Genomic DNA, 27,905 nt, shown 5'->3' with positions numbered 1-27,905 from the left:
CTTCACCAACCAGAGGAGGGAAAAATCACTCTGTCACTCTGTCTGAGCCTTTGTGAAGGCACAGAGCGGTAAATGTAAAATCTGATTGTTTAAAAAAAAAAAAAAGAAGGAAGAAGCCATTTCAATGCTATTGTATATTTGACTCGAGCACTCGGGATTCTGAAGGCCTTGGGAAAATGTACATGGCAGCATACATAAGCTGAAAAATGAATGGACAAAAATATATACATATAGCCTATTGTACACACCTGGAAGCTGAAAGGCCAAGACAAAAGCCATGAGATGAAGATAATAGGCTGTTGGAAATTAATGAATACAATTAATCTGCTTCTGATAGTGTTTAAAGTCAAATCAATTTGTATTTATATAGCACATTTCTCATACATTACAGTTTCTGCTTTTGTCATGTTGATAGATAAATATTGATTATGATCTACTATATTGGTGATGTATAGGAAGATTTCTTTATTTAGTAATATTGGTATTCATTCATCTCCAAATACGCAAAATGCATCTGTTCTTACAGTTCTGCCTCATTCAACATGGCGGACGCGCTAACGACACACCCACTGTCTATGTTAAACTCTGTGTGCGGTTCTCCGGCACAGGGTGGAGTGAGAGATGGAGCGTAGTAGCGGTGTTGGGCAGTGCAAGAAGGGGTAGGTCAGCCGGGCCAGTCTGGACACGGACTGGAGCTGCACTTGCTGCCCGTTTGCAAATTAGCAAAGCCATGCGAGGAAGCAGTAGCGGGAGCGCGTTTATTCACGCTCAGGGGTAGAGTGTATTTTTTATATATAAATATAAAATAAAGCGCGGTGCATGACGTCATAGGCTCCCTATATGATCAGAAGATGCAGGGCTCGTGTAGAAGGTGTCCGGTTCTGGTGACTGGGTCTTCAATGGACCGGGGAAAGGAACTCTGATGGCTCTCCGCGGCCCGGGCCGGAAGGAGACACCGAGGGAAGCGTACAGCAGCAGCAGGTATCTGAGAAGCGTCGCGGTGTCCGCACCCCGCGAAAAAGAGGCACCACGGTGCGGCTTTCGTGCATTTCACCGGAGGGGACAAGCGGCAAGGGGAACATGGCCGCGCAGTCGGACGGCAAAGCCGGGGTGGGTTTCGCCCAGCTTTACGACGTCGATGTCGACGAGCCGCTGGACTCGGCCGCGATCCACATCTGCCAGTGCTGCCGCTCTTCGGCGTGCTACTGGGGCTGCCGCTCCGCCTGCCTCGGCTCGTTCCTCGACGGGGGCCAATCCGCCGCCGGGGGGGTCGGCGTCCGAGAGACTCACTGTCCACCCCGGCAGCAGCTGTGGCTGGACTGCCTCTGGATCATACTGGCCCTCCTCGTCTTCTTCTGGGATGTTGGCACGGACCTGTGCCTTGCGGTGGACTACTACCAGAGGCAGGACTACCTGTGGTTTGGCCTCACGCTCTTCTTCGTGCTGGTGCCTTCGGTGCTGGTCCAGATTTTGAGTTTCCGCTGGTTTGTGCAGGACTACACAGGCGGGGGGCTCGGGGAGGTGGAGGGTCTGACAAAGCGGGGTGCGGTTGGTCTGGGCTGCCACTATCCCGGCAAGGACCGCCTGCAGCTGGCCACCATCTGGCTGTGGCAGGCCACCATACACATCCTCCAGCTGGGGCAAGTGTGGCGGTAAGTGGGCTTGTGCGTGCGTAGCCCGGGTGCAACGGCACCTGATATCCACACACCATGCAACAACAACCGCCCCCACTCAGTCTCACACCCCTTCACACACACAGCTCCTCTCACATGGCATACAAGTAATTGAAATAAAGCTTGTGACTCAAATGATTCTTATTTTTCTATATTGAAATGAACTTGAAATGATAAAACCTGTTCCAGCCCTAAAAACACCACCAAAAACTATTTGTATGCGTTTTTATATTATTTGTATTGCTGTCTACACGACCTAGTCATTATTTTGACATTTTAGTCTGTCATTTTAGTTTGTTGAAAGCCTGAATTTGGGGCAAAAAACATGTGTTCGGCGCCATCTTCAGGTTAAACACTGGGATAAATCTGGCTGTTTTTCCTCTCTTTGGACAAGCACATATACTACCCTTCATCACTTCTGTGAGGCTGTTGTAGTCGCTCTGCAGAGTCTGTCACCCACCGGCTCAGTCTCGTACGTTTATCCTTAGCGAGTTGAAATTGAAGCATTTGAGAATAGCTTTATATCGATTTTCATGTTAGTGATTTATTAGCATAGCATTTTGTTAGTTTATTCAGCATAGCTTGTGGTATTATAGAAATGATTTAGATTGTAGTTTTCATTGCATCACAATCAGACCACGCCCAACCCTCTCCCCATTTGCTAGCCAAACGGTCTCCAGGCAACGCCTCCTTTGAGCGCTATTTTCAAATATTAGTGAGGGGTGAAGCAAGAGTCTGGTTGAGGGGTGAGTTGCACTTTTAAGTAACAGTCAACAACACACCTCGTGAAACGTTCCTTCGAAATCCCTTGCAAGCTCACAAAACCAACAATCTAGTGTTGACCGACACCAAACCACTGCACTCTCGGTGGACCCTTGATGTACAATATACATTTGTTCAACGACCTCACTCATCCAGCACTGCTTCGCACATAAGTGCTCTATTCTAAGGAAAAAGTCACGATCAAGTTATTCCAATAAAAGTATTTTTTTTGCAGCGTGGAGCCGTTCTTTTGAGTGATAAAAGTGCCGCGAGTAGAGCACTAATTAGCATTAGTGAGTCAGACTGGAGTAGATCATTATGATTCCTTGAACATCTTTAAATTAAAGCAAAAAACATTGTCAATCAAATCATTTTGAATCAAAAATCGTTCTTAATCGGAAATCGATTCTGAATCGAATAGCGCACTCAAAAATCGGAATCGAATCGAACCGTGAGACATTCAAAGATTCCCACCCCTACAAATTAGTATAAACAGGGCTTGTGGGTGGGAATGATTACAATGCATGATAAGATAATCACATTATAAAGCATGAGGTACGAATGAAGAAACCCCCGATGTGAGCTGGAGACACTTGTAAACAAAGTAGAGGCCCGAAAAACTATGATTTTTGGCAAGCTGTCCTCCGTGATGAAAGTACCGTCAGAGTATCTCGGCCGTCGCCCTTAGTGGCTGAATGCTGAAATTTAATACAATAATATAAGACAACCCTTTGCCGCCTCTGATACCGGATGAATGATGTGTTTAAGGAGCATCGATCTGATTGTGATCGTGGAGGTTTAAACTTGGAAGATGCGCACAAAGCGCGCCCCACAGTGACATTATTTTGTGGCATGTCCGCCGCCAATAGATAGAGGGCATGTTGAATGCGCTTGTTTAAGGGCAGGGTTTTTCCTGTGTACGAAATTCAGAGGCGGCCACCCCCACCTTATTTGCTCACCACTTCCAGCCTGACTGATAAAAAATGAATGCTTTAACATGATAATAGTCATAGTCTTATTGGAACTATTATTTTTATTATTGAAACATGGAATTATTATATGCTGCCTATAAAAAAAATTAAAGCGAGTCAATTGATTTACAGAATACATTAGGATTAGGGATGTTTGATACGACTTTTTTCCCGATCGATACGCAACTCTTGAGTAGTCACCGCTACTGATACCAAATACTGATGCCACTAGTAAATAAAAGTCCCCACCCATAAATGACAGAAGATTTTAAAGAAAGACCTATATATCCCAATGTATCATTTTTTCCTAAAAATTGCATGAAGTTAATGGCAACTTTGTATTCATATAATTTCTCATTTCTTGTCCCTGATCGTAAAACGGCCGTAGGAAGGTGGCCAATAATTGTATCGGTCACCGCCTTGAGTACCGATACCTTACAATAAGACTGGTATTGGCACTGGTACCGATACCTGCTAACAACACCAGGGCACTGAACTGCAAATCAACCCCCCCATTTCACTCAAGCAATATTTCAGGGATAACTGAAGCTTGCTCGTAACTCAAATTATGCTCTCAAGGCAAAAAATCGATAAGGCGACAAATTCTCATAAATTGGGCCACTCATTGGTCAACCACTCGAAAGGGCAAGTGGTGTCGAGTAGATAAAGTTGAATAGAAGAAGAGCTTGCTTCACTACGACAGCTCGATGAGCAAGCCTCTCTGCACGCTCCCTCACGCTTCACATAGCAGACACTAATTCCATGTCAGTGGCAAAACTTCCAAAAGAGAATATGTGCCTACAAATCACCTCAAAACACTGTATGGTAGTTTACAAATTCTTTGAAGCGCCATGGAGCGCATATAATGTACAGTACAGTGTGTGTATTCCACAAAGATGTACACACACACACGCATATCAATTTTAATTTTGACAACTAATTTTAATTGAGTTTTAGTTAGTCTTTTGAATAAAATGATTTAAACTTTTTGTCAGAATTTAGTCATTTGATTGTATTTTAGTTTAATTCCAATTGTAATATTATTTTGTACCCCAAATTATAACCTATTTTTAGCTGTAGTTTAACACACAAGACACATTTAACACAACTGTGTTTTTATTGAACTTTGCTTCAATGCATTAGTGAAGTTTTAATCACAGTAATTATTTGTATGAGAACTATTTTTGCCTGTAAAATATGAAAAATGAAATAAAATAAAAAGTTTGGTGGTAACTGATCATGTCATGCCAACCTGCTGTGCCAATGAGTTCAATGCTCACCATTCGTAACCTCAAATGTCTTAATTACAGCAAATGTGATCACAGCAACACTTCTAGGTTATGAATGTAAAATAATCAAATGAAGAAGAGTAAGTACAGTGTTAAATGAGTGTGCCTTTGTTGTCATTGATGGGCTAACGTAACACATCTATATGGTGATGTTATAATGCATCTGTACGGTGGCGTTATAATACTTGAAGCAACAAATATTTATACAAAAACAGTGTTTCAACACATTCAGACAGATAATACAACATTACTTACAATTACAAGCATACATTATTTATCCTCTGTGGAAGTTTTGATGGCCGATATATTATAAACTGTTATTTTTGTTCCGATGGGCGCTTTTCTACTCCGTTTGCTCTGAGTCCGCGGCTGTTGACTCCCTGCAGCATTTACCCGCCCACAGCACCATCTGATTGGTTGCTCGTGCAGTGCTAACAGCCAATAAGCAGCAATTAGAGGTTATTGGGTTAGCCTGCGGCAATTTGGGAGTTATCCCAGGGTTACCGTGTGGGAGAACAGTTAGCCCACGAGCTAACAGATAGCTCGTGAATTAGCAGCTATTTGGGAGTTAGCGTGCGGGTGAATGGTTAGCCCGCGAGCTAACCGGCTAGCTTGCGAATTAACGGCTATTAGGTTAGCCCCTGAGCTAACGTTAGCTCGCGGGCTAACCTAATAGCCGTTTTTTAGCGTCTATTTGAGAGTTTTCCTGGATTTAACGTGCGGGTGAATGGTTAAGCCTGCGAGCTAACAGTTAGCCTGCGAATTAGTGGCTATTTGGGAGTTGGCATACAGTAGTTGGTGCAAAAGCTGATGGCAAACCAAAAAACTTTAATATGTTGCAAATCACAAAAGTTGTTTAACAAACATGTGTTTGAAGACATTTAAGCAGTCAAGTGCTGGAGTTTTTATTATTATTTTATTATTAACTCTTTGACTGCCAAACGTTTTCAGAAACGGGATGTCGCCAGTGCCAGCCGATTTAAGCATTTTGACTGATCTTTCAAGGTCCACAGAAAATGTTGTGTTTGGACTATGGAAACACACATACTACCAAATGAAAGATTGAACTCTCATCTTTCATCAGAAAAAAAGATGTTTCTACCTTATTCCGTTCTTCAGTAATCAACAATAGAAAATGGTTAGTTTCACCGAAATGCTCTGTTTTGAAAAGAGCTTTTTGTGAAATGATGTTATTTCATGCACTCTAGTGAATTCTACACTTCTTTTTGTCCATGAATGATGCCACAAACACCTAAATAGTACTTTACTTCTGTAATACACCACCACCAACAATGTAAAAGTGTTTTTAGATTGCAAAATACGTTTATTTCCATTCAACAGTGTAACAATTTGACAAAACAATTTCGCAAACTATTACCAAATGTGTGCAACTGTGGTACTATTTACAATTATGTGGATGTTTCAAATACAGTTTTTCTTTTTGTAACACTGCCCTGCGTGCAAGCAGACGGAGCAGGATTTGCACAACAGATACGTTTCACTTCGATCGTCCGTTTCGCATGCAGACGTTACACTTTCTTGACGGCCTTTTTTTCCGGGGAATAGCAAGTAGCAGACTGTACCCACTACTCCGATGAATATGCATTGGACTCGGGGCACTCTTCGTCGTCCGATTGAACGTCCGCCTGAGCGTGCTCGGTTGTGCTCCGCGTTTTCCGGTGTTAGCATCGCTAGCCCGTGAACCTTTATGATGTCGTCATAGCCGCCGCGTCAGCGCTTCCAACTTCGGTGTCAACCTCGGAATCACCATCATCATCATCGATGATGATCATCGTCGTCATCAATGTGCTCTTTAGCGTTGGTCGATGCCTTTCGTCTTTGAAAAAAATTCCCAAGTGTGAGCTGCTTGCAACCGGTCGTCATTGTTAGCTTCTTCAGCCATCTAGCTCCGCCTCACGTCTTTTACTGCCGCGTCAATGCTACAACCTCGGAGTCACCATCATCATCATCGATAATGATCATCGTCGTCATCAATGTGCTCTTTAGCGTTGGTCGATGCTTTTCGTCTTTGAAAAAAACTGCTCGAGCGTGAGCTGCTTGCAACCGGTCGCCATGTTCTCTTCCCTTTCCCAGCCATTGTCCCCTCTAGCTCCGCCTCACGTCTTCTACTGACGCCTACCCAATCTTGTCAAAAGAGAGTCATCGCTGCCCTCTAGGGGCCAAAAATAGTCATTAGGCTAACTAGATCTGCTTGAAACTTTCCCCACAGCTGGCCAAGGCTTTCCTCCACCCGTTTCCCCCCCCCCCCAAAAAAAATTGGAGAATGTCTTTTAACGTCCTTGGCGGCCCTCCGTAGGTTTTTACTAAACGTCATTTAACGTTTTTGGCAGTCAAAGAGTTAACAATTTTGACAGCAACTTTTTTTAATTCCCTGCAAATGTATATTGGCTTCAAATATTGGTTATCGGCCTCCCTGGTTACGGATAATCGGTATCGACCCTGAAAAAAGAACATCGGTCTATCGCTACCATTTTTGTTATTAACGATCATGTGATACAACATGGCAATTTTGATGGCAGCCCGTTACATATGCGACTTTGCGCCGCTGTTCACCTGCGATTCAAATTGCAGCAGAAGCGGTTGTGGACAGTCAGCCACTCACATCTAGTTGCACAATTCAGTTGCCTCGTGCGCCTCTCCGCTCTAACTGCAAAGATAATTGTTCACTCTCTCATTTCCTTCCTGGCTCATCTCTCTGAGAAGATTCTTTTATGGTGTCCACTTGCCTCTGGGCAGACAGCAGCTCGAGTAGCTAACTACGCTGTTGTTGGTGTGTGCGTGTGCGCACATGTGAGTGTTTCTTTCCATCCTGCTGAGAGGAGAAACACCAATGCATGGTCAGTTTCAAGGGATAAATGGACCACACTTCTACACATACACGCGCACCCCTCCTCCCCGTCACACTGATACCTGGGAAAAGTGGTGGAACATGGAAAGAGGGGGCAGGGGAAAGCCTTCAGACTGATTGAGATGGATCGTTAAGAGATGGAGAGAAGCTGCGGAGAGGATGGAGTGGGAGAGAGATGAGGGTGAGAAGGAGGAGAGGATGAAGGGTGGAGGAGGGAGGGTGAAGAATGGAAGGCATCCGATGGGGAGAGGAAGAGGTGGGAAAAGGTTGCTTGCACACAATACCAGTAAAAGGGGGATGGGAGAAGAAAAGGGAGAGTGCTTGCTTGGGGGAGGGTTGATGTAGAAGATCCACACTTCTCCTTTGTAATTATCCAATGCAAGCAGCTGTCAGGGTGACCTGCTACTCCATCTTTAAACCAAAAGGCTGTTTGTTATGTCGTGTTTAAACCCAAGCTAAAAATCATAATTCTGGAGTCAAGGTCACAGCAATTTCTGATGGAAAAGGTCAACCCATGATCTGTGCTGCTTACAGGGCATGCGTGTATATGAGCTCCTCTGTGGATGCTCTATTATTGATGCTATGTGGTTGTAACTGTTACTTTTTGCAAAGCAGAGGACTTTTAACGGCAACACCGCCATAGACATGCTGTAAAAGCGTGCGCTGAAGCCTGTGCAACATTATTTAAGTGTACACGCATCCTCACACGCATATGCTAGTGATGAAGAGCTCAGGGGCACTTTAATTGAAATTCTACATTCCACCCACGTGAGCTGTCACTGTATCTTAACAACAAAGTGTGGAGCATCTTTTACTTGTCTGCCCGTCGGTTCATCGGACGTAATGATAAAAAAAAAAAAATGTAGCTCATGTTCACGGGAATTCACGCCATTTGTTTACCTTTTAAATGATCTTGATCTTTGATTTTGTTCAAATAGAGTAAAGGAAGTCAGCAAGGATGCTCGTCCTGAAAAAAAGATCAAACGTGTAAAAGCCCTTTTGGCCATCAGCAGATGTGCAAGTTGTGGGATATGATACGATATGCGATACAAGGTTCACGATAACGATTATCTCACGATATGATGCAACCCCCGATTATCAATATATTGGTCAGGTAATAAATCCACGATAATCTACGATAAAACTACTCAAGACATAAATTGAGGCTTTTTCAATGAGAAAATAGTTTCTTTTTGTACCATCACTGAGACAAAATATTAAAACTCTTGTCTTCTTCACAATGAGTATTTAAGTGTATTTTTTTTTAAACAAATACAAATGTCTTCTCAACGGAGACCACTTTCTTAAACAATATTGTCATGCAACGTGTCAGTCAGTTACATAGTGAATTGTTTCACTTTAATGACTGACGATTTTTTTGGGTGTAACATTGCAAAAGTAAATAAATAAAATTACTTAAATATTAAATCCAATTAAATCAATATTAATCTTCCTCCGAAATTCAAAAAGTCGAATCATAGAATATGTTTTAAAATGTTAAATATGCAAAACTGAGTCCGTTGCTGGACAGATAATAAATGTCTTACACAAGTAAAAGTAAGCTCATGAGTCTTCTTCGCCTGAAAACCTCCATACATTTTCCCGCCACTCTTATGAGGCGCTCCCCCTAGCGGCCTGCCAAGAAATTGCTCAATAAGTAATGACCAATGGAGCCGTGATCTCGATACTTGCGTATGCGTATCGATAATCTATCGGGAGACAAAGTATCATGATTTATTGCAATATTGATATATCGTCACACTACAACACTGCATGTTACATGTATATACAATATGTACAATTGCATCGCCATATTTAATATGATCTGCTTTCATTTTGCCTCTAAAGTCAATTGAACTGAATTCATTTCCAGTTAGTTATTAATTTTCTAATTTTCTAATGAATGATTTTATCATTTTAAACCAATTTCCAATAAAAATGTTTGCAAGACCATTTAAGATCATTCAGATTCTACACCAGCTAACAACGACATTTAAGCTGCTACTCATACACACTGTGCCGTCTAATGAGATCCAGTAAAAGAGTCAATTTATTGTGGTATCATCAATTCGGTCTTCAGAAAGACGATAACACAAAAATTTATTTTAACCCTAACCCTAACCCAGCTGGTGAATCAATTCTCAATGGATTAATAAAGTTTATTTCTTATTTCTGACCGCTGCAGGTACATCAGGACGCTGTACCTTGGCCTCATGTCGCGTCGCCAGAAGGAGCACCAGCGCCGCTGGTACTGGGCCATGATGTTCGAGTACGCGGACGTCAACATGCTTCGGCTGCTGGAGACTTTCCTGGAGTCGGCGCCTCAGCTGGTCCTGCAGCTGTGCATCATGATTCAGGAGAACCGTGCCGAGACGCTGCAGTGTAGGTCGATGTAGTAGAAGAGCACACAAAAACTGAAGAGGCACAAATGGTCATTGGCAGTTTACACACATTGGGCTTAGGGATGTAACGATGCATCGAAAATCGATTGGAAATTGATCGAATATCGATCTAAACTGCTTAGAATATGCAGGGATATAAAAAAATAGATATCAGCATCGATTCACAACACCTTGTGCAGTTTTTCATCGTTTCTAGCCGGACCCGTTTTGGGGACGGACACGTTTTGCAGATATCCGGTATTGTTTGTCTGGTCTTTGTAGGTCCCTGTAAAATCTTGTTAGATCTTTGTAAGTAGTCAGTTTAATGTTTTAAGTTTTATAAGTGGCTCCTCGTTTACTTAATGAGGCAATTTATTGTTGGTGTATTGATCGCCTGTGGCCGTACACTCGCGATGAAATACGTGTCGCTGATGTAGTGTCTTATTAGTCCAGTAGAGGGCCTGTATTACAGTTTTTCTCCATAGGTTTGGCACGTTTCTTGAAACTGAGATGACGTTTTCAAAACTGCAAGCTCATTTGGCCAAACAGATTTACATTTGTGCACAATCAGTTCATTAGCAAAAGCACACATCTATCCCAAAACTGCTCACACGTGCTTCACTCTTTGTTCCTTTCCCAAACAAAGAGTCGGAACAGGCACAACTGCAAAGATCCTTCACAATTGCTTTGGCTCATCTGCATTCACTTAGTTCTCTTTGCACAACTCTTTGGATCATCTGCAAAAGCTCACATCTCTCCCAAAACAGCTCACTTATGTGTCAAAATCAAATTTCTATGTCATACAAGTAGTCAGTGCCCCCAAAATGCATTGTCCCTTTGGCATTCTGTGAGCACCACAAGTCAAAATCATTAGATGTTTTCTCACAACAGCTAACAAAATACAATTATATATAAACTGAGGGGGGGGGGGGGGGTTTACAAGAGCAGTATTCAAAGTTTGCGGTTTGACATACTCCACTGAGTCAACGAAATTGCAACAGTTTTTATTCACTCAAAGTGTGAGCCAAATTCTGTATATTTATGAAAAACTAATAACTAAAATTATGCCTTGCCTAGCGTAAATGAAGAACCAACTACTGTAACACTTTCACTACAAAGTAAATTCTGTTGAGTAAATTTGACTCTAGACTGGGAGCAAATAGACTCGGTTTTAGAGTATTATTTACACTTGGAAGAGAGTAAAATAAAGAATTGAAGAATAAATAAATAAAAGTCACTCAAGAGTTGAAGAACAAACTCACGACCTTCAGCTTTGGAGACAGACGATCGACACCCTGAGCCACGCAGCTCCTGCTGTGTGCTAGTATATCACTCGTGTCAACTGGAATCTTCTTAACTCCGAGACCAAAAACATCTTGAAACTAAGCAAACAGTAGAAGTGGCGTAGCTCAGGTGGTACTGCGGCCGTCCCCCAACCTGAAGGGTCCTCAACCCTTCAGTGACTTTTATTATTTTTGTCATTTCTTTATTTTACTCTTTTCCAAGTGTAAATATTACTCTAAAACGCAGTCCATTTGGTTCTACTTAATTTAGAGTCAAATTTACTCTCAATAGAGTCAAATTTGCTCTACAGAATTTACTGTGTAGTCACTATTGTCACCTTTCTCCTCTTGACCATCCATACGCTGCTCTCTGTTTGGCCAAAGGTTTTCATCCACGTCACAGCAATGCAGCGAGGAGGAAAAAAAAACGGCGTGAATGTCTCAACCTCATCCTCTACACTGATATACTGGACTAATTTTGACAAATAAACAGATGATTTTGCATATTATGACTTACACACTGAAATCCTGCTGACATGTTTTGAAGAGGATAGCCATTAGACTGAACAACAACTAATCCAACTCGATCAGCAAGATCTATTCATTTGGAAAACGTGCTAAATGTGGGCAGATTGTGCTAACTGTAGGCTAAATGTACACAACCATTAGCACAGATCCACTGAGGCAATTGAGACATGTTCTAAGACATTGGCAATTTGATGAAAGCAATGAGAAATGACATTCAGTTGAGACCAATTGTAAGGTAGTTTTGGGATTTATCCATGGTATTTTGAAAATGTCATCTCAGTTTCAGGAAATGTGCCAAACCTATGGAGAAAAACTGTAATAAGACAAAAAAAAGGAAAAAAAGTTTGAGAAGGGGCAGAAAGAAGCAAAACTTATCAAGTTAGTATGGAAGACCAAAACTGCCAAAATGCAAAATAAATAAATGACTAAAAGTAGGGGGGGAAACGGATATAAAAAAATATATAATTTGACAAACAAATTATATATATATAGTTGTTTTTATTTGCATTTATATTTATTTTATTGGATTTAATTTTCAAATTATATATATTTTTTTATATCCATTTTATTTTCACTTTTAGCAGTTTTGGTCCTCCATAACTTAGCCCCCTTTACGTAATTTAAAATCTGAATCCATAAAGACATACACAAGTATTTCAATTTATTTTGAAAGATTAAAAGAAGTTTAAGGGCAAACCTCCTTGTGAAGGAAAATAGTAAAAAATAAAATCAACACGATTCCTCAGCTTCAGTCTTCTTCGTGTTACGAGGGCAAAATATAAAGCACTGATAAGATAAAAATGTAGTTAATTAAACAGTCAAAATTATTAGTTCATTTTCATGAAAAAAAAAAAAAATATATATATATATATATATATATATATATAGGGTTAATGTTCATAACAAGGACAAAATGTAGATGTTAAAATAAAAACATCTTTTGATTGTCAGAAAAAATAAAAAGCAAAAAACAACAAATCAAAAATCAGGAACTGAAAATCAAATCGACGCGGGCTTGAGTGAATCGTTACATCTCTGTATATAATACATAATTCTAAGTCTTTGAGTAGGTTCTTTCCTTTTTTTGGTTGAACTTCAAGACAAACCCCACTGGCTCAACCTAGATTTGTTACTACTCACTTGAAGTTTCTTCAAAGTTTGTTGGGAAAGGATTTAACTGAGAGGAAATGAAGCATGAGTCCTGTCTGTCTCCTGCAGGCATCTCCTCCCTCGCCTCCCTGCTGTCTCTCGCCTGGGTCTTGGCCTCCTACCACAAACTGTTGCGGGACTCGCGTGACGACCAGCGCAGCATGAGCTACCGCGGGGCGCTGCTGCACCTCTTCTGGCGCCTCTTCACCATCTCGTCCCGCGTCCTCTCACTTGCCCTCTTTGCCTCGCTCTTTCATATCTACTTTGGCATCTTTGTGGTGGTCCACTGGTCCGCCATGGCCTTCTGGGTGGTGCACGGGGGCACCGACTTCTGCATGTCCAAGTGGGAGGAGGTGCTTTTCAACATGGTGGTGGGCATTGTCTACATCTTCTGCTGGTTTAACGTGAAGGAGGGCCAGACGCGACACAGAATGATCACCTACTACACGGTGGTGCTGGCTGAGAACACCATCCTCACTGGCCTGTGGTGAGTAAAACGATGTTTATTTATTTGATTTATTATTATATTGTAACTTTCCTTATTACCAATTTTCAGTGCTAACTTAGGATTGCAATAGTTATTAACTCATTCACTGCCATTGACGGCTATAGACAACAAAAATTCATTTGGACTATTTCTATTAGTTTAACATGTCTTTACTATTGAAGTCATGCGATTAATTACAATTAAAAATGTTAATTGCTTGACGCGATTAAAAAAAAGATTAAAAATTTGCGGCGTCATGCAACTGAAATTTTTCATTGTAATTAATCACATGACTTTACTAGTTAACTCACAATTAATCACAAATTTTATATCTGTTCTAAATGTACAATAAAAAAAATATCTAGGTTCAAACTCTTGTTAACAAAAGTGGGAACAAATGTTAAACTAATAGAAATAGTTAAAATGAATTTTTGACGTCTATAGCCGTCAATGAGTTAATTTGGCTGAACAGTCCCATGGCAAACATAGCAAAAGTTACTTTGTGATTCTGAAGGCCCTGATCAGATTTGATTGACAAGGCCGCACAAAGAGTCTGAAATCTGATTGGACAAAAACTTAACATACCCATACTTGAAGCAATGCAGCCAAGGTGTGACACAATTCTTACCCAAAGTCAGTTTGGAGTAGCTTACCTGGGACCTGTTATATGTTCAAGGGGTGTAGGGGGAAAAAAAGACAGGGTTGTAATGGTTTGGAATTTTTTTGTTATAGTTTTGTTTTCGGTTTTCGGTTAGTTAGTTTTTTTAAAAGCGGGTTGTATGATTTTGATTTTGTTACAAGACTAGGTTTTAGTTTAGTTTTTATTAGTTTCAGTATTAATAAAAAAAAGGTCTTTATGTGTTGTGTTAATAAAGTAGAGTAAACTACAATTCACAAACAACTGTTTGACTTTCCTTCTTTTGTACGGACGTTCAGCAATGCCAAAATTAACACATTTAAACCCTCAAAGCAAATTGACAATTGTCTCCTTATTTTCATGCAGGGCCCTATAATGCCTCAACATGGATGAAGTGTTGTCTTGGTACCAAAGTTCTTTGGAACAAAGTTTACACTTCACCTTTTGAAATACCAGCAAGTAGAAGAAAGACATTAAAACGAGGGATACACTGTGTCACAACAATTCACAATATATATTCACACTGGTTATTATAATTTGTACCTTGTTGTCACAACAATTCACAATATATATTCACACTGGTTATTATAATTTGTACCTTTTTAGGAGAGATCTGCTCGAAATGATCCCAGACAGGGGATGTTCTCTTCTTTGTCATTGCGGGTGCGTCCATTGCAAAGCGAATCCGATTAAGGTTTGAAGATGCGAGTTGGGTGTGTCAGTGTCACCTGGAGCTCATTGTCATCTTGGTGCGCCATTTTATGTCGAATCAACCGCGAAACTATGTGTTGGCGATGACTTAGGAAGCCCGTCTGGCGAGGCTTCGGACGTAGCATTGCGCGTTCCGAGGCTTCGGACGTAGCATGGCGCGTTCCGAGGCTTCGGCACACACATCGGCGCCTCGGCACAGTTGGGCACATCACTACCGGTCAGGAGGGCGTCCCAGACGCCAGATGAGGGGAGCCCGTTGGGGCCGGTCAGGAGGGCGTCCCGGACGCCACACTGGAGCAGGAGGCGACTCTGGCAGCGTCCGCGCCGCCCTGGCATAGAAAGCAGAAGGCGGCCGCAGGGCATGCGCCGCCGGACGAGGATCAGAGGGCTTGAGACCGCCATGGCAGAGGCGAAGAGACTTGGCACGGCAGCGGCACAGGCAAGTAGGGCCGGGACTGAGGCTGCCGCGGAGCCGGGACGAGGACTTGAGGCTGCCGCGGCGGACGTGGTTCGGGGACTTGAGGCTGCCGCGGCGGACGTGGTTCGGGGACTTGAGGCTGCCGCGGCGGACGTGGTTCGGGGACTTGAGGCTGCCGCGGCGGACGTGGTTCGGGGACTTGAGGCTGCCGCGGCGGACGTGGTTCGGGGACTTGAGGCTGCCGCGGCGGACGTGGTTCGGGGACTTGAAGACTGTTTGACCTGACACCCAGAGCGCCATCAGCCAAAGCCAGGTGCCGCAGGGCTTCGTCCAACAAAGCAATCGTCAAAGCTCCGGAGGCAAGTATTTTTTTGTGGCATGACAGAGCTCCCGCTGGGTCCTTCTGTGGTCGGTTCATTCTGTCAACGGGTAAAGTTTGGTGGAGGACCCAAATACACGGAAGCAGGGCAAGGAGGCAGAGGTGATGGACAAAAAAGGAATTTAATCATTCAAAACAAAAGCGAACTCCAAATGGCAGTAAAACAAAACGTGGGGACGACAACTGGCAGCATGACAGGAAGAAAACGACAATGAACCAACACAGACAGAGGGGAGACAGGAGACGAAATACACACACACACACACACACACACACACACACACACACACACGCTAATGACGCAACAAGACACACCTGGGGCAAGATACAAGTGGCTGAGAGCACTGATTGGTTGACACGAGGAAGGGCAGGATTACACTTAACAAGACCAAGGGAGACACACAATGAAAAACAGAACCCAAACATGACACTTCTCTGTTTTCTAAGCGTTTTAATTTAAATTTTATTTTGTTAATGAAATAGTTTTTAGCAATTTTAGTTTTAGTTATTTCATTAGTTTTCATTAACTATAATAATCTTGGTAGAAAATAGATGATTAGATTAGAAAATCAAAGTGAACACTTTAAGCTAAGTTTAACAGCTGTTAACTCCTGATGATGGCAGTGATGAGTCAAATTAATTTGTAAACTGTAGCCCTTACCCACGCAAGAATCTCAAAAGGGGCTTTTCCGCCACTGGAACTTTTGGAGAACTTTTCAATTTGCCTTGATAAAATTCAGTTTGCGCGTTTCTCCACCAACAACAATTTCCGGAGTAATTAAATTCCCAGCAGGGTCTTGCTGAGCCAGGCTGGAACTTTGAGGGGGTGGGCTGCACTCATGGAGGACCAAAACTGCCAAAATTGAAAATAAATGAATAAATAAATGACTAAAAGTGAAAATAAAAACTGATATAAAAAATATAATTCAAAAATTAAATAAAAAAATATATATAAATGGAAATAAAAATAACCCAAAAAATACATATATGCATAAATAAATAAAAGTCCAATTAAAATACAAAAAACGAGATTCAAAACATAAAAATAGTCAAAATAAATACAAAAATAAATATATAAATAGAATTAAATACCAATCAATAAATAAAAACGCTCTGCTCTAACATTTATTTGCCAGAATGAAATGCTATTCAAATAAGGGGCGGTCCTAAGCGTGTCTTGGGTTGGACTCCGCCGTTGCAAACCGTTGGTCTAGTGAGCGGCTTCGGTGAACAAGGAAGTCTCGCTGAAGAGCTCCAGCAATGGACGACTACCACCCAAGACACACTTAAGACCGTTATTTGAATAACATTTTTGAATTATATTTTTTATATCCGTTTTTATTTTTACTTTTAGTAGTTTATTTATTTAGTCGTTTATTTATTTTGGCAGTTTTGATCCTCCATATGCACTGACCAAGGCTGACTGGATGGTCAATTTCAGTGTGGTGTTGTTTTTACATCGGCTGGGCTCATCAAACTCATACGTTATCAAACTCATTTAAATTAATCACAGAGAAATCTAAGACGCTGTGGAAACACAAATTCTAAATTCCCTGCGGAACTTTTACAACCAAGAACTCCTGTTACTCAGAACTCAAAGATCCTGGGCTTATTGGTGGAAAAGCAGCTAAAGGGCCCACAGAGATCAACCTAACTCCCCAAATCCACCAAAATCATGTTACACCACCTGCGTCACAACTTAGACCTGCTTTTAGCTTGTCTAAAATCTAGCCTACTTTTGGTCAAATTCCCAAACACGCTAAACTAGACCTGGCCCGAAAATGAAAATGTGCCTGTTTTTACGCCGAGCGCAGCGGCCCCAACCTGTGAAATTAGGGCCCCCGATGTATTTAAACCAAATGCAAGAGTGTAGAAATCAGTCTTGATTCAAGATTTAAATAAATTAGACTGCCAGTACAAAATAGACAAAAATAATTGGCGTGGATTACGAAAGTACTAACATGACTGTGTCCACATGCAGGTACGCCTACAGGGACCCGGTGCTGACCGACTCGTACGCCGTGCCAGCATTGTGCGGCGTCTACCTGACGTTTGCCGGCGGTGTCCTGGTCATGCTGTTGTACTACGGCTTCCTGCACCCTGCCACCGCCCACCTCCAGCCCAGCCCTGCCTCCTCCTGCTGCGCCCAGCTGCTTTGGGGTCTTCCCCTTCCCCCTTCTGCACCGCCTACCGCCCCACCGACCCCCGCGCACATGACCAAGTCCCAGACAGAAGAGGACGTGGCGGAGACCTGTCTTCCCGTCTTCCAGGTGAGGTCAGTGCCCCCCACTTCCAAGCCTGAGGGCCCACTTATAAAGATCGACATGCCCAGGAAGCGTTACCCGGCATGGGACGCCCACTACGTTGACAGGCGCCTGCGAAGGACTATAAACATCTTGCAGTACATCACACCGGCCGCTGTGGGCATCCGTTACCGTGATGGGCCCCTGCTCTACGAACTTCTACAATATGAGTCCTCACTTTGACACACACACGCACACCAATGAGTACACACGTAACACACACTGTGAAGAGACATGTTTGTGTTTATGGGCACATTCAGAGAGGAATAAGAAACGCACACATCACACTTGGTATAAGCACAGAGACACGAAAGCAATCTGGCACATTTTAATGCACACACAAAATCACACACATTCCTTGCAAGCACCTTCAACCTGCGAGTCTTTTGGCCATGACTCAACAAGCTGCCTCAGTGGGAGTCCATTGAAAGCGCCTCCTCTCTATCTGTAACTACCACCATTCATCTGTGTCAGAGTTTCACCACCGTCAGCATATTTCATACCAGATTGATTTGCCGCTTGCTGTTTACATTGTATCACACATTCCCTGGTACCTCTACAAAGATGAAATGTTGAAAAAAAAAAGTAGCCCACTTCTATAAATTGATGTTAAAGGGATAATTGACTTATTGAGCCATTTTCAGTTAATAGTTTGTCCAGAATGAATTTGGTAACTTCGTTATTCTTCATGTAGAATTAATACCTTTTAAATACAAATTTTTCCACTTGCTATCGACTGAAGATGACATCACCTGTGCTGAGGAAGTAGGTAGCGACCATTCGTGGCTCAGTTTACTGACCAAACCTAAAAAACAGGTGAGCCATGATTGGTTGTTACCAGAGCTGGACTGGGCATCTGGCATTCAGGGCAGATGCTCGGTGGGCCGGCCTATTTTGGGGCCAAGGCAGTGCTTTTTAATTTTTATTTTCCTACATGTTACCCCAAGAGACTAGCCCACAATTTAGAGGGACCAGTCCGTTAACCCATTTCGAATATAGATAGCAAACTGAAAATTATTCAAAAAACATCAGTGGCAGAACTACATGTCAGGCAAGAGTCAAAATGCCAGGGCATATTTTTTTGTGCCAGTCCATCCCTGGTCCTTACCTACTTCCTCAGCACAGATGATGTCATCTAACCTTGCCAGCAAAATGAATTCTCGCTGTATTTGTGAGTTCACAAACTCCGGAGAATACATCTTGTACCGCTCCCGCTTATACGTTAGCAGCCGATCTTTTTCAGGCGTTGTTTAGGCAGAACGAAACCAATAAGCGCCGATGGCGAGGGGGAACAAACAAACCTAACAGACAAATGGATGCTGCAATTAATTATGTTCTCGCAGAATTACTCACCGTTTCTTTGTTGAATTTGAACAGCGAGAGGATTGCATTTTTGTCTGGTAAAGAAGTCGAGATTTTCATCCGTTGCCTTGATTGGTCAAAACAAAATGTGCAAAGATGCCGCATCGTCCAATCAGCTCGAAGTATTGTACAGCAAGCCCCGCCTTTCCCGAACGGGTCTGCCTAGTGAAGTAACAGATTGATAATGTGAAAAACTCCCTCGAGTGAATTATAATTATCAATCTGGCTGGCGAGGTTAGATGTCATCTTCAATCGACAGGAAATAGATTTTTTTTAAAGTTATTAATTGTACAAGAAAAATAATGAAATTTCATTCATTTATTGTGGAAAATATTAACTTTTTACTGCTGAAAATGGCTCAATGAGTCAAGTATCCCTTTAAGAATGGAGGGAATTGGATTGTTGGAGGGATTCAGGTTGTTGAAAAATCTGGTTGTGTAAAAACTATAATCAAATGGTGTTGTGAAAATGTGAGTGAAAAGTTCCATTGACGAGACTGTAACTTGAGCCAATACTTTATTTTCTGCAAATGAATGTGTATCGTAGATAATCACAAACTGGAGAGGAAAGGAGAAAAGTTGTCCGCTATACTCTCTATTATCCTTTGAGAAGGCGGTTTAAGGCAATGACTATGTTTACATGCAGCCAATATTCAGGTTAAGGTCAAGATTCCGGTTTCTGAAACATTCGCGATAACCTGTTTATATGCGTGAGCGGATGGCGTTATGACTTCAAACTTAGGCTGTAGAAATTCTTCTTCTTCTTCTTTATTCTTACAAAATCAATGTCATTGTTGGGGACCTAAACGTACGAAAACTCACCAAACTTTGCACACTCTTCGGGCCCGGCGAAAAATGTGATATTATGAAGTTATCATAAAAACATGGCTATATAGCGCCCCTTAGAGTGGAAAAATAAAAAACAATCCTGGCACGTTTGACCTAGGACTACGAAAATTGGCAGGCCTTAAGATGTTGCTCAGACCGAATATTGTGACTTTCCTGCAAAGGCCGTGGCCATTAGATTGGCAAAAAATCTGATGATACACTGTGACAATAAACGATGCTATAACTTGAGCCAGATGATCCTATCTGATCAAAATGTTACATATTTGATGGCAGTCCAGGCCTAAAGACATCTACGAACTTATTTTCTTATCACAATGGCATGAGATCGAGCCCACAACCCCTGGGTTGGGAGACCGACGGCCGTCCCGGGATTTGCGTCCCTGGGTGGGCTCATCATTGCCCCCCAAAAGGCCGATGCTCAATGAAGATAAGAGGATCCATTGTCCTCTTCAGCCGTAATAGTATATTTTGTTTCCCGGGTCTTGGGGGAGGCTCCTCTTGAGTCAGGTTTGAAAAACGACTAAGTTTAACAACTCGGAGTCTAGAAGAAAACTAACAGAGTCCGGGCTGGGATTCGAGCAGCGATCACGATGATTTATTTGACAAAGACATCCAAATAAATTCTGTCCAGAAGGGGCAAGAAGTCTGTAGAACAAAGAGATACACTGTTTTTTATAACCTTTTCTAGATCCACGCCCAAACCTTTTTTTTTTTTAGCGTAACATCTTAATGGTCTCACATTATTCAACTTTACAACATACTAAAATAGTTCTCAAATGTGTAAAAGACATGTCTGTGACATGGATTTATCAAAATTGACTTTGGATGTAATATTTTTGCTGTCCCTAAATCAGCCAAAAAAAACCTCTGTTCAAAACAGCCTGTTTTCAGGGTGTGTCACTTTTATGTAAATAGCTGCACCAGGCCACGCCTAGGCCGTACCCTTCTCTATCGAAGGGGCAGTGATTTCGGTCATGGTAGCCATGTGCTAACGTTGTGAATGGAAACGACTGGCCATGGCAGCAGAAGAAAAAAAAAATACAGACATTTCTATTACACATTTGAGAACTATTTTAATATGTGGAAAAGTGGCATAACGTTTTACCACAAGAAAAAGTAGCTTAACGTTACTACAGAGACTATGTTGTAGCGTTAGTTTGTGATTGTTTAGGCAATGGTTATTTTGCCTTAACTGGCAAATCTTCCGCAAACGTTATTATGCCGTGAATGTCTCCCATTTCCAAGCGGTTATGAATAGCACAAATGTGCACATTTAGGCCACTGCGCAGTCGCAAAGTGCAAGTCGTCTCGTCGAAACCACAATACGCAACCGCTTCATATTATCCAACCACCGTCTGCTTTATCATATCTGACCTCTTGTAACCAAACAACCTCTAGCCACTAAAAATACACCAGTAATATGCTAGAAGGTGCACATCTCTTATTAGAAAGGATAAGAAGGAAGGCCAAATCACAAATGTTAAATTTATATAATTCCCGTTTGCAGTCGTGTCACACTGTTGGGACCAATCCATTATGTTTAAACGTGTTGTTAATCCAGCTCTGAACAGCCTTTCACTAACAAAACAGTCCCTCGAAAAATGCTGTCGGTACACGTCCTTCAAAAATAAAATTAGTCCACTGTCTTCTCAAAGACTTGGGACGAAGGAAGCAACCCCTTTTTCCTGATCAATGTTTCCCCTCGCCACAGAGCATTTGCGAGCAAGGGGAGAAAAAGAAAGGGTCAGCCAGCTTCTCCAATTTCAGTGGGTGTGACAAACCTTTACCAGAGGCGGTGCCACTAACCCGAGGGGGCGGGGTCGAGTGCACTTCCGTATCTTGTTGACATCACTAAGTCACTGAAGTTTAATCTGCCCGTTTGAAGCACTCATTTTAGAAAGGAGTTGGATTGTAGACAGGCCAGGGATGCATATTATTGATAGAAAACCCCACCAAAGTGCATTTTCATACTATGGGACCTTTAAGGTAATTTACTTTATTGGCTACTCCAAAACATGTCCACTCCTACCTATCAGTCTAATGATACATACGGGTTTCTTTTGGCCACTAGCGTGCGCTAGCCAGCTCACATGCAGCTGCCTGATCGTAAATTTTGGGGGATAAGACATTTTTACGAGTTTCACCTGTACTGCTGGCGGGCACTGCCTCTTTCCTTGGGCCCGCTTAACAAGTTTATCGACAAGATACTCCTTGTTAGACGAACAGTTAAATCATTTTTAACAAGCGACGGTTATCATTTTTCCAGGGTCAATGCGCTTTGTACAGCTTATCTAAAGTCCAACCAGACGGTTTTAGGAAGATTACATTTGTTCCAAAATGTTCAACACAATTTGACAAAACCAATACAGCTCTCAATTTGACATACACTAACAGTGTCACTAAACCCACATCACACATAATTTCCCTGTTTCATGATGTAAACACATCATAAACAATCAAGGTCAAACATGACCCCGCCTATGTGATATTAACATCAAATATGCGTGCATTAAAGTTTAATCATTGGGGAAAAAATGGTGATTAAATGGGGTACATTGATTAAACACACAGAATATAAGGATTGTAGAATTGAGGCAGAAACGTGACGATAAAGCTAAAAATATCCAGGTGTTAATGAGGTGGGAATGTTCAAAGTTCAAACGTTCAAACGCATCAAGACGACCGCTCTACCACTGAGCCGCGCCGTCCCCATATATTCATTTTAGGCTGGTTTAGTGAGAGCAACGTAAGATGGTTGCCGCACATCCAAGTAGTTCATGAAGACCAAATTCCTTGCGAATAGAGTATGCGCACAACACAAGCCAAAGTTGAGTTCAAAGGAGGTACCCTGATCGTGTTTACATGACCAAATGTTATAGTAAATAGTTAGGAAAGGGGTACTTATTCAGGTTTTAAAAACGCGAAAAATTGCATATTTGGGTTTTTGTGCATGTTTACATGAGGTTTCGAACCTCAAATATTTTCATTATTCACATTTTGAAAGGGTTATCGACTGCATGTAAAAGTAGTCAATGTCTGAAACAATATGTAAGAGAGTAATGGGTTTCAAACAAATATGTTTGACGAATACGCTAGACAACGACCAAAAATAACTAGAATTTCAAAATGAGCAAATGCCAGCATGTTTTTGTTCATTTGTATAAATGTTCTCCCTTTGACGCATGAGCGAACCGCACCCACTCATCCAAAGCCACCTACAGCTAAGCTGTAATTTGTATTTATTTTGCCTGGTTTGTTTTTCCCTCTACTGCAAGCTGTTACATTGGCAGGAGGCGAATCATGTATAGAGAATATTAGTCATCTCTTGAGCGCGTATGGTCGGGGGGTGTCGTGACCACCGCTAACAGTTGAGGGGTGGGACTGGTTTTGGGATCAAGCAGGGTCAATTTTTGCATTCGCCAATACACATGGTGCAAGTGTGAAGAACACATACAGATGTTGTTATTATTGCTGCTGTCTCGGGAGCATTGCACGTTAACGAGATCAAATTAAATTAAAATGGAATGTTGATGGTGAAGCTAATTTCTGCTTACAAATACTAGTGACCAAATGTATGAAAAAATGTTTGGAGTAGTTTGAAAAATTCAAAATCTCTCCATTACAAATTATAGTAGTATTTTATGATTTTATATTTTTTTTTCCAAAGTTTTTGTAATTATTTTCAATAGTCATTATAATGATGTAATGCACTTTTCTTTCATCGTTATGACCTTTGCCTTATAAATTTATGTTGCCAAATATGGTTATGTGCCCTACCGGGGCAATGTTACGGAAAAGTGCAGATGTGATTGCGCAACTCATTTTAATTAAGGACACAAACTACCAATGAGTTAGTTCATACTACTTTCTGTGGTGCTACACTTCATTTGCTGCCAACAGATGAGTAGGTTAGTCAGTGTGAAGATGCAATAGAGTCACGTGTTCATGTGCAAATATGTATCACACGTGCGTCATTAAGGTGCAAAAGGGCAGATTGTCACTTTGGATTCTATGGTGCAACTTGAGTACTGCCTTCAGTTAGTGCCGCCACACGGACAGACCACTGCTATGCAAGTCTCTCATTGCAGGGAGATGTGCTTAGCTAACACACTCACTACACTTTTGTCCTGTGCAGCAGGGTGCTAATTTGTTCGTGCATACAGTCACCGGTAGTGTTGTAATAACATGGGACGGGATGCATCCCGTCCTCACTACTTGAACGCACAAACGGATACAGTTAACCCCTGACCCCTTTACAATTTGGGAAAAGATTCTAATGGTGCTATCAAGTGAAGATTTTGTTTCAGTGAGATGAAGAATTGAGCCAAATGTGTGTTGTGTGTGCCACATTTAACCCTATAAAGCCTGAATCATGAAATATATGACAGAAAATTCGCATCCTTTGTAAATAGAGTATTTATTGGTCTTTTTGAACAAACTTTTTTCCCCTTTTTTTTATTTATTTTTTTATGAAAATCAACTTCCACATGACTTGATTTGTGTCATATTTGATACATCCGGTCACAATGCTCGTAAATTTATAACTATAAATAATAATATAAAATATAATAATAAACAGGCATATCAAACATTATTTCCAAAAAATAGAAAGAACATTTCCCACTTTTAACTCATTCACTGCCATAAATTCATTTAAAAAAAAAAGATTATTAAAAATTAGGGGCGACAAGCAATTCAAATGTTTAATTGTAATAAATTGTTTGACTTCACTAGTTAACTCACGATTAATCACAAATTTGATATCTGTTTTAAATGTTTTAAATGTTTTTCATTCTCTTGTTAACAAAAATGGAAAAAATGTTAAACTAATAGAAATAGTTCAAATGAATTCTCGATGTTTATAGCCGTCAATGGCAGTGAATGAATAGGAAAGAAAAGAAAAGATTATTAAATTTTTGGGGCGTCAGGTGGTTAAAATTTAAATCGTAATTAATTGCATGACTTCACTAGTTAACTCACAATTAATCACAAATGTCATATCTGTTCTAAATATACAATAAAAAAATTCTAGCTTTTCATACTCTTGTTAACAAAAGAGGGGGAATGTTAAACTAATAGAAATAGCTCGAATGAATTTTTGACGTTTTTAGCCGTCAATGGCAGTGAATGAGTTAATAAGTAAAGGTGTCTGCTTTCTCAATTGGGGCGATCTTGCAAGGTCGCTGGAAAAGCCATCAGCTGGATGATACTGCCCTCTAATGGATTTTCCGTGCAATGCATGTATCGGATCAATTACGTCAAAATATTATACTCACGAAATAGAGGGCTCAAAATGTCTTGTATTATATATGATACGTTTGGCTTTATAGGGTTAAGCAGCAACATTCTCTAAAGTGGATAAGGACATTTTTCCAAGGGAAAATCCAGCGGGTGTTGGTGCTACACACTCGAGCACTGCACAATGAGTCATTGTATGCTAACCCAACATAATGTGCCATTTCAAAAACACAGCCAGGAATTAATGTGTTAGAGTGTGAATTTAGTGTTGTGGTTGCTCCGCTCACATCCGCTCACATCCATCAACAGCCGCCCTTACAACCATTCTGCCGAATCCAGAGCTCCAGCCAATCAGGTGTCTCAGCCAAATCAGGTCAAACGCAACCATAAAGTACTGTCAGATTTCAGCTTCAATTTAAGAGGTTTCACCCCCCAACACAGCGGAGAATAACACATTTACAAGTGTTTGGAAAGCTGACATTGCACACAGGCATGGCTTGAGAACAAGTGTATGTGGCGCATAAACGCTCCACAGCTCCCATCATCAGTAAACAGCAGTGACCCACTTTCACTGGCAGCTATAGCGTACATGCCCGTGACACAGGAAGTGGTACAGTATCTGCTTCAGGTGATGATCCTCGGATCCTTTCCTTCTTCACACTTTTCTATTGCCATCATTACGATCGATACAAATTGGTTTTATTTGATTTCAGAGGGTTTTACTTTGTACTTCTGTATTTACATTAGGGTCGCTATTCAGGAAAATAACAATATAAGCACCTCAGAAATCTGCAACGGCTGATGTTTATTGCTTTCCTGGTTCACTCTGGTTGTCTTTTGTATACTAGAGGTCCCATACATAAAAAAAATTAATAAAAATCTAATGTATAGAAAATCCTTAAATGGTAAAAGGCCATAATTTGTGAAACCTCTTAAATACAAGCTCCATTGTGGTGGATTATAAAGGCAAAAACAGTCCAAGTACTCCTGGCCTACTGTGAGTGCTTTGCATGTGTGGTGCTCAGACTTGATTGTAGCCTCAGGTATCTCCTCCTTATCGCGTCTGTCTCGCTCCAGGCGACTCTGCATCACTGTACGTGCAAAGGTCCCTTCGTTTCAGTGCGCCGTTTCTTCCCCATTGTATAGCTTCACATTCACAGCTATGCAAGATTACACACACAAAGGTTCTGGGCACCATTGCTTTTCATTTTATAGCACTGGTTTGCCTTTTATTTATTATTACTAGTGATGCATTTTTTTTAACCTTATTTCTTTACATTTGTAATGTTTTCAGATGAGTTGGGTGGGGGTTAAAACAGTGAGGAATGTGCATCCTATCATGAAGAAACAGAACTTTTTTGTGCTTTTAGGTACTTAAATGTTCCACTATCAGGGTCTGCGAAGCATATGATGCCTATATGAGGCGACGTGAGCGTGTTTCGGTCACATCACATTAAGCTAAATTTTAAAAAGAAAGATTGTTCCATCGTTGTGAAAGTATCATCACCTTATATCAGGTAAAAACAATTTTTTTTTTTTTGGGGGGGGGGTGTCATGCTTTTCTACTGTTGTCTTTAGCTTAAAAATAAGTACTAGCTGTAGAAAGTGTGCTAAAGTAGCTTTTGGTTTCTTGTGGCATTTTGATTGTAAATATTTTTTTTTGGTGTAAACTCATCAATATTGGCAGAGTTTACTTATGGATTGCTCATTCCAAGGCTAGTAGATGTTCTCTATAAATATCCCGAATGTACGATGAGAGAAGAAAAATACAATACAGGTGTTTTTGTAGGAGTCTGTGCAGCGTGTTGTCCTAAGTAGAAGCACAATGATAAATCGATGGTACAAGTGTCTGTGCATACGATTGCGTTTTGCCAAAGTGGCACTTGATTTATTGGTTCACATGCAGTTAAATAAAATCATTTAAAGTCATTGTATTTCCAGTTAGAACAAATATCAAAATTGGATTTTGATTTTATGGGCTTTATTTGCTTTGCGTGAAGTGTAAACAAAGCTTGCAGAGTTGAGGTTCTGCCAACTTTGAAGCAAGTCCATTTTCATGGAAGGGTTCAGGTGGAGAAGCAAGTTTAGCTGGTGTAGTCATCATCAGCGATGTGAAAACGTATGTGCACCTCACAGTTATCCAGGAACCAACCTGTCTTCGGGGAGAAATCCCCAAACTCACACCAAATGTCTCAGTGGACACCAGAGACACAAGCATGCATTGTGTATCGCTGGTTTCTTTATGTACTGTGTCTACTATAGTGTCAAATCATTCTGGGAAAGAGTTGAATATTTTTCACAAATGGCTCAACCGTGGCCAGTGTTAAAAATTGTGTTATTTTTCTTACAATACCTCCTGAAAATAAAAAGTCTATTTATCTGCAAAGATTTACAATGATGTAGAGAAGTAGTGACACGTCGAATAATGTAATATATATGGAAACAGTTCACTTGGATTTTAAAACAAGAGTATGTATGTCAGCGTTGTTTTATATCCAGTCCTTCCCTTTTGTTACACTGTATTGTTTGTTGTGACTGCAATGGAGAAAAAATATATATAATAAAGAATTATGAATACATTTTTCCAAATGCCTCATATTTTCTTTTTCTTGAAACC

General features: G+C 41.2%; 1 protein-coding gene across 1 annotated transcript; it reads left to right on the top strand.

Moving 5' to 3' along the window:
* The first annotated feature begins 557 nt into the window (after positions 1-557).
* On the top strand, positions 558-27,866 carry xkr6a (XK, Kell blood group complex subunit-related family, member 6a). Its single transcript, XM_077550758.1, has 4 exons — positions 558-1,652; positions 9,750-9,946; positions 12,975-13,392; positions 17,519-27,866. The coding sequence occupies exons 1-4, from the start codon at positions 1,081-1,083 to the stop codon at positions 18,021-18,023; spliced, it is 1,692 nt and encodes a 563-aa protein (XP_077406884.1). The 5' UTR covers positions 558-1,080; the 3' UTR covers positions 18,024-27,866.
* Positions 27,867-27,905: the final 39 nt, after the last annotated feature.

The sequence above is a fragment of the Vanacampus margaritifer genome, chromosome 1, assembly GCF_051991255.1.
Source record: "Vanacampus margaritifer isolate UIUO_Vmar chromosome 1, RoL_Vmar_1.0, whole genome shotgun sequence".
Taxonomy (NCBI): domain Eukaryota; kingdom Metazoa; phylum Chordata; class Actinopteri; order Syngnathiformes; family Syngnathidae; genus Vanacampus; species Vanacampus margaritifer.
This window is presented reverse-complemented; position numbering and strand designations above follow the sequence as displayed.

Excerpts from the sequence above, each read along its gene's own strand:
- xkr6a (XM_077550758.1), top strand. The coding sequence starts at position 1,081 with ATGGCCGCGCAGTCGGACGGCAAAGCCGGGGTGGGTTTCGCCCAGCTT. Across the intron at positions 9,947-12,974 it reads CCGTGCCGAGACGCTGCAGT|GCATCTCCTCCCTCGCCTCC; the intron begins GTAGGTCGATGT and ends TGTCTCCTGCAG. Across the intron at positions 13,393-17,518 it reads ACCATCCTCACTGGCCTGTG|GTACGCCTACAGGGACCCGG; the intron begins GTGAGTAAAACG and ends GTCCACATGCAG.